Source organism: Rhipicephalus sanguineus, chromosome 1, assembly GCF_013339695.2.
Source record: "Rhipicephalus sanguineus isolate Rsan-2018 chromosome 1, BIME_Rsan_1.4, whole genome shotgun sequence".
Lineage (NCBI taxonomy): Eukaryota > Metazoa > Arthropoda > Arachnida > Ixodida > Ixodidae > Rhipicephalus > Rhipicephalus sanguineus.
Window position 1 is genome coordinate 131502157 of NC_051176.1, and position 7692 is coordinate 131509848.

The following is a 7692-nucleotide window of genomic DNA, read 5'->3' on the forward strand; positions in this document are numbered from 1 at the left end:
ATCGCATCAGGCGTCACACCATGTGAATTGCCCAAAGATTGGATGGTTTAAAGGCCCACCCATTACAAAGCGCTCCGACATAATTGATCATCATCATCAGCCACAGCATCAACAATAGTGTGCAGGTGTGTAGGTGCGCGTATTGCCTTACAGAGACGTAGTGGGTAATTCGTCCGTTCGTAAAATGATGACAAAATGGACGCCTAGTCGGCACTTTGCAACGGTACTCGCACTAGACATCCATTCTGGGAAGGTTTAAAACAACAAAGGTTACGCGCAGACGTCCCTTTCATCGGATCACTGTTGAGGTGAGCACAGAGAAGCGAAGGCTGACTAACTAATGAGAAAACGATGCGAACGGGCCCCGATGACACTATCGCGTTCTACTCAAGCGTCCTCCAAGTTCTCGGTGAAGATCGCTCAACTGCCCTGCACTGGACCTTGCGTCAATAGGCTTACTGCTACCATCAAATAAACCCGTTACAATACGATGAATGTGAGATGTCCTTAAGCAGGAGTTACGTAATGTGTGCCTGCTATTTTTTTTCTATTAAGCTGCTGCCGTTGTTGTTATCGGTACCTCAATAACCGGCTCGTACCCACAATGGGGATCCCCACGCTTTCGCGAATCTCCTCACCATACTGAGCCGTGTCCTGTATAAGATAGGATAACGCGTAATGACGGTATTTCACACAGACCCGTCAGCTGTTTTTGCCGAGAGAGAGAAAAAAAAGAAGCCAACATGGGCAACCTGCCCAGCCGAAGTGCTATCTCCTACCCATTGTTCACGCGTAATAAAACTCGGCAGTAGTGCTTCGCAATATAAGAGGGCCGCACTAAGAGGCGACGAGGCGTTCTTGCGTCAAAGATGAAGGTCTACATTTTGGCTACGGGGCTGCTGTTGCTCTTTGTTTCCCAGTCTTCAGCTTCCAGCTTCAACATTTGCCGTACGTAGACCTCGCAACGGGCTCCCTCTTAAGCCTTCATTCTTATTTGACGCCTTGTTTTCATCGCACGTGGTCATTTCTCTAAAGAGCAGTACGGTACATTGCTACATACGCTTATTTCCAGATGACGCGGATGCCGGAATCAATGCCTTCTTCAGCTGTGTACGACGCGTGGGAACATTGAAGGTACCGAAAATGATGGTGGGCCTTGTGCCGCAAACATAAGTGAACCACTCTTTTGTCTCGGATGACAGAGATTATTTGTGGTAAAATTCTGATGCGAGAAAATGAGGTAGTGTGGCGCTATGAATAATGAAATACGTGAAACAAAGAAACTATTTGTAATTTGTAATCGCAGTAAACAACTGTAATCATAGCGGGCGATCTCTCCTCCGTCTTTCATTATTTTTCAGTTGAAGGAAGCTCTCGACAGAATCGAAAGCGCGATTCATTGCGACAACGATGTTTGTCTCGTCCACTCCTTGTGTGCTAATGGCGACCTGGTAAGTCGGGACACTGCGGGCCACTGTTCTTTTGAAGTGGATCTGATTGCTGTCATCCAGGTTCCGGGTAAAACATGAACTGCTTTTGGTCTTTAGAAGACAAGTCCACTTGTCGAAACGTCGGCTCGAGAACCCACCCCCTGTTTACGGATTTTTTCATCGCAAGCTTCCATATTCCCCTTCCTGCCGGTTTGCTGCACTAAACTTACTCTGGAAGTTCAAAATGTCTTTGAAATACGAATGCATAGCTACACGGGGACACAAGAAGACAGGGACGCTGTCTTCAATTGTGTACATGTGCAGTTGCGCGCTCGTATTTCAAGTATCGTGAATCACCAACTCGCCCGATCAGCGATTCAAAATGTCCGTTCATTACTGACTGTTTTTAGCGTTCAGTGATGATTAACGTTTCCAGTGCATAAAGAAATCATGACTTTTTATGCAGCCATATTGTTATACCTATAGATGAAGGTTGATACGTAAAACTGACCATGCACAATTGTGCTATCTACTCTGAATAGCTATATTTTGCAATGTTTTGAAAACCATCGATGGAATTAACATAAATGAGTGTAATTGCTCTCATACAAGAACGCTGTTGGCTAGTGAGAAACGTGCCTCCCGAAGGTGAACAGGACAATCCATAAGGTTATCTGAAGCGATAAGACCTTACCATAAGCGAATCTGTGCATTGTCCATAATTGCCATACGCCCGCTGACCTGTAGCGCACGCAATAAGTATCGCCAGGTTTATCTGCGAAAACTGGTGTTCTCATTATTGCAAGTGTGTATCATAGTACTGAAACTAGCCAAGTGCCGCACGTGAAACACTTATCGTGATCAGTGATTGTTTATCACCGCACACCACTAATTTTTGCACACCACTAATTATACAGGTGGCTGAATTTATGCTGAAAAAAAAAGCCGTCATGTTCAGTCTTTGACACGCAGTGTCATGTATTGCAACACTGTATGCCTAGTCAGAAGTCAACATAAGATAAGGTAGATGTACAAAAAAAAAAGAAAAACCGGCTACCCAACTATTCTGTTGACATAAAAATACAAGCCGTCTAGATAATGTCCTCCATTTAGGACGTAAAGCCTGGCCAGGAGCCAGCTGTCATTCTCAGGTTGATATCTCTAGTCTTCCGGAACAGACATGCATTGATGTAATTTTGAATGCTTCGAAGGCGGAGAATTTACGCTCATGATGCAAGCACGTAACAACCGATGTTCATTTTTCGTTGGATTTAAATGATCAATTACTACGGGTTCTTACGGGCACAAGATAGAAATTGGTTGAAGAATGCGTGAAAATTTTCGTGACTAACGAAAAATATTTATTATCTCGAAGATGTTGAATTTACGATTATAAAAATAATAATAATCGCGATACGATGGCCAAAAAACCGGTCGGGCCGGTCTAAAACCGGGCAGGTGGCAACCCTAGTTCAAGTGGAACACACTCATTGACGTAATGCGCTTGCCTGTTTGCGCATAACGCCGCCAGATGGCACCACCAATTCAGGCCGCCCAGCTTGCTGTCTGCCGCAATCGGGTAAAATGCTAACGCTACGAAGTTCGCGCACAGACTAAAACTTTTAATATTGTTATAGGAAGAGTGTATGAGTCTGTAGATAGCAACTTTTGACAGGACATCGATAGGATTAATGAGGTTTAATATAAGCCAAGAACGAGCCACCTTCCTCACGATGCGTAGCTTACCGTATACGGATAGACCAGGTCATGGTGGACCCGGTATACGTTATGGAAAGTGTTTCAGTACGATAAAGATAGCGCGTGTGCACTCTTGCAACGGCGCGGTATTACCGTACTTCCCGTGGGGTAAGCCGGCATTGCTAGTTAATACACTCCACTATCGAGACGAAGGGCAATTTTAGTGGCGAGTGTTTAGTGATAGTTATGGTTAATATACAGTGAATCGTGTGCAGCCCACAACGCAACACCACGTGCCACCGTCGCACGTCCGCCCACTTGGAACTGAAAATCGCGCGCCCAACCAACGAAGCGCTGGCCAAACAACGAGATCGACAGCCGACAAGCATACGCTCTAGTGGCACCTCGGTTTCGTCACTTCCGTCTCTCTGCCCTAAATGACGTCACACTCACAATGTCCCCAATAATTGTAAGAAGCCAGGTGGGAGATTCGAGGGGATCATTGAAATTCATTTGTAAACAATCTGCCTATCTCACAAGCCTGTAATTTGGCATAAATGACGGAAACGTGCAAAGGAATTTGCCCAGCGAATTTCATTGAGGTTCATTGTCCTCGAAAAATCGTCGGAGTTATCCTTTAAGTCTAAACTCTCATTTCAATACATGCACATGTATCTAATCGGTAGTACTACACTGCAGAGTAATTATTTGTTGCGCGTTTGAAAAATTGTGGCTTAGTTTGGGGGTCAGTGTAGCCCCTTAATATACCATGAAAACTTCTGTACATCATCCTACCGCACTTTATTTATTTCAGGTAACGGAGCTACGAAAACAAATGCTTGTAAGTTACTTGCTTTACTTGTTGTACATTTGGTTACTTAGGCGTTTAGTATTATGTTGGAACGTAAAGTGGCGACTACAAAATTCGTAAGTTGGCCTATACATATGTATAATGTTCGCATTTTAATTACTATCTGTATATTTAACTATGCATGCCGTTGGGCAATCTCTCGAAATTAAAAAAAAAATTACATCGTACAAAGTTAGGAGCCCTACGAAGGACTTTATTTACTAGCCCCGCCACGGTGGTCTAGTGGTTATGGCGCTCGACTGCTGACCCGTAGGTCGCGGGATCGAATCCCGGCGGCGGCTGCATTTTCGATGGAGGCGAAAATGTTGGAGGCCCGTGTACTTAGATTTCGGTGCACGTTAAAGAACCCCAGGTGGTCGAAATTTCCGGAGCCCTCCACTACTGCGTCTCTCATAATCATATCGTGGTTTTGGGACGTTAAACCCCAGATATTATTATTATTAGACTTTATTTACTAGTAATCATTTTGTTTGTTGTTTTATAACTACGTATTTTTCTCATTGCCTTGGCGTCGACACAAAGAGTATCTCTTGATATAAAATCTCCTAAAACATATAACTAAGCCTGATAGATATAGACTGGTAGAAGAAAAAAATCACACCATCTCCCGCTAAAGGGGACCATGAGGCGATGCGAAGCAGTGTTTCGGCATGTAGATCCCGCGTTTCAGAGGTGGAGTGGTGAGGGGGAAAGGGGAGAGAGGAAGTGGAGAGATGGGAAATGGAGAGGGGGAGGGGAGGAGAGATGGGAGAGGAGAGGAGGAGTGGAGAGGGGAACTAGAGAGGGGTGGGAAAGGGAAATGAGAGGGGGAAAGGGAAGCTGAGAGGTGAGGTGGAAAGGGGAGAGAGGGAGTGGAGAGGGGAAGTGGAGAAGGTTTGCGCATGCGCAGTAAGGGTGGTCACGCCGCACACCACCACCACCACCACCGGATTGAACTCCGCTATAAGATGCTTCACATCTAAAAAATGCAAGGGGTTTAGCTAAAAGGGTAACCTGGTGGGCTGCCCTGTATCTGGGAATAAAGAGAGCAAAATAACGGAAACAATATCATAACTCCTTTTCACCAGCTCACATGTAGAAATTTCAAACGAATTCAAATCATATTGTACTACGTAGTGAAACGAAGCACAAGAATTAGAAAACTAACTTGGTGGTCATGTTCAAAAATCAACTAGTTTATACAAGGCACTATCAACCATTTTATTTTATTTTTTAATACCACCGCCCGAATTGATAACTGTCATTACTGAAGGGACTTGCCCAGAAAATGAAGTCTGGGGATGACCGGGTGCCATATTCAAGGGTTTCTCACTTCAGTGTGCTTTAATTACCACAGACATAGGACAATATATATGAAATAGTATTAACCACAACAATGAAACCCAGGAAGCTTCAACATTATGTGACGTAGTTTTCGGGTTAATTGACAAGACACTCTTCATTACAGAATATGTTAACCAAGAGATAAAATCATGCACAAAATTGGCCGAGACTATAGCAGCTGGTCATTATAAGGCAATCAAGCCATAGCTGTTGAATCCCTAGCATAAAACACATAATAGATTGAGTCTATATTCTTATCCGTTTAAAGTACCCACTTGAGTCATGTTCAGAGGGGTACTTCCTGTATGCACACCCTATGAAAAGTGTACGGGCTGCAACCACCAGGCTAGGTACAGGCTGTCTGGAGGATTTCACACGATACACCATAAGCTCCATGGTCTCATAGAATGAACATCATTCTTGATCACCCACGATCCAGTGTCCTCGACTGTCGAGAGGGCCGAGGACACCACAACATAAAGTCGGATAATATGTATAATGTGAAGACGCGGAGTAACCTCAATACTATTGAGAAAAGACGTCCTGCCCACTTGGTCATATAGCTGTATCTAAGTTTTTTTTTTTTTTTACAGGAGCCAGAAGTGGACGAACTGGTTGGTTTGCAACAACGGTGTGGAATAAACAACTTCTAATAGCGCATTGTTCCAAACCAGAAGCGGAAGGAAAGACCCTTGGCCTTCTGAGTTCTGAGCTGTTCTCGCTTGCAATGAATGAATAAGAATACGCGATCCCCATGCACTGAGTCTATATTCAAAGTTCATAGATAACGGCAGTACACATTACATGTAGGGATGATTCATAGTTGCACTTCTCAGTCGCGGATAGTCAGTGTTATGAAGTGTTTCCAGATCATCAAGGCCCGAATTCACGACAACTAAGTAGGCCAGAATTAGTCGTAAGGTAAAATTTTAGCCAATCCTGTAGCTGATCACATATCATTGACTAGCGTAACCAAGCAATGGCAAATAGCACTTACGAACGAGGAGCTTTGTGAAAACGGTTAATTTTTGTCATATTTTTTATATCGCATCACGGCCGGTCTAGAGGCGCGCGCTCGCGAGCGCGCGCTTCCAGACCGGCCGTGATCGCACAAACGCACATGCACAAAAATATGCACGAGTATTTGTTGCACAATAAGCAAAATAAACGGCTCAAGTGCATCTCAATAAATATCTTCCGTAACTTGTGGTTGATTTTCGACATATTTGTGCAGGAGTTCGGCCTCGAGATGTTGGCACTGAACATTCTGCGCTGAAAGTGCTAGATTAAAAAATTGTAGAGATTGCGAAATTTACATGAGTTATGCTGCTCACTGACACATGAAGGTCAGATTACTGGGCAAATAAATACAACCTCCGCTGACGGACTGCAAACAGCTTTATTTAGCCAACATCGTGGTTATTCCGCGTCTCAGATCGTTTGATAAGTTCAAACGCTCTCCGCCATCCCATAGGTGGCTATCCTACCTACGCACATGACATCGCCACGTTATATGCCTGTCAACATCTTTTTTTTTTTTGCTTTTACGAAACCGACGCGAACACTTCTTGAAGCTGCTCCGTTTTCTATCGTCCTCTGGGAGCCTTGTCCTGGCGAGTTACGGTGATCATGACTGAATAACATCACCCAAGTGCTGATTATTAGGGTGGAGGACGCTTGCACTTTGTCGTGATGTCATCTGTATACGAGGAATCTGACATCGAGTTAGCTGCTCTGAAATGAAAAAAGAAAGGAAGTAATGAAATAAAGACAACTCGCACGGTACTTCTTCGAGCCCTGGGAGAGAAGTGCTCACTCGACGCCATGCGCAGTGTTGGGGCCGGGAGCTGAGATCAGACGAGGAAGCTTCCCATACTTTTGTGAGGAGGTGGGGAAATTATAGGTTACTACACGACTATAGTCGTGTAGCCTTTACAGCTGTTTGAGTATTAGGCCACTAAAGGAAGCTACATGCAGTTGGTATTTATAATTTCATATTTTTCTGATACTGATACCTTTCTGTGGACGTGACGCAGAGCGATATTTTGTCGGCTACTGCGTGGAACTCTCAGAATTCTGTCCAGGACAGTCCAGAATAACAGCACGGGTCTGTCTTTCGCAATGCCGTTTCAAGTTGCAGCTTTCGCACGGCACGTGGTATTGACAGGCGGGTGTGTGTGCTTGCAACACATTCCGCATTCTTTCACTAATCAGTTTTAATATGGCATTCAGCGCTGCAGTGGGCAAATCTGCGTAGCCTGAAATTGGGGGCGCACGCATGGTCATTTGCAAAATGCAGTTCACCGTTAAAAATATGATAGCCGATTAGAATGCCTGAATTTCCAACGTTTTCATTCGTAATACGTGTTA

The 7692-nt window shown here is 44.4% G+C and overlaps 1 protein-coding gene across 1 annotated transcript; it reads left to right on the forward strand.

The window, feature by feature from the left end:
- The first annotated feature begins 821 nt into the window (after positions 1–821).
- On the forward strand, positions 822–6267 carry LOC119386773 (antimicrobial peptide microplusin). Its single transcript, XM_037654050.2, has 5 exons — positions 822–948; positions 1073–1134; positions 1362–1451; positions 3943–3969; positions 5916–6267. The coding sequence occupies exons 1-5, from the start codon at positions 870–872 to the stop codon at positions 5973–5975; spliced, it is 318 nt and encodes a 105-aa protein (XP_037509978.1). The 5' UTR covers positions 822–869; the 3' UTR covers positions 5976–6267.
- Positions 6268–7692: the final 1425 nt, after the last annotated feature.

Excerpts from the sequence above, each read along its gene's own strand:
- LOC119386773 (XM_037654050.2), top strand. The coding sequence starts at position 870 with ATGAAGGTCTACATTTTGGCTACGGGGCTGCTGTTGCTCTTTGTTTCC. Across the intron at positions 949-1,072 it reads TTCCAGCTTCAACATTTGCC|ATGACGCGGATGCCGGAATC; the intron begins GTACGTAGACCT and ends GCTTATTTCCAG. Across the intron at positions 1,135-1,361 it reads GACGCGTGGGAACATTGAAG|TTGAAGGAAGCTCTCGACAG; the intron begins GTACCGAAAATG and ends ATTATTTTTCAG.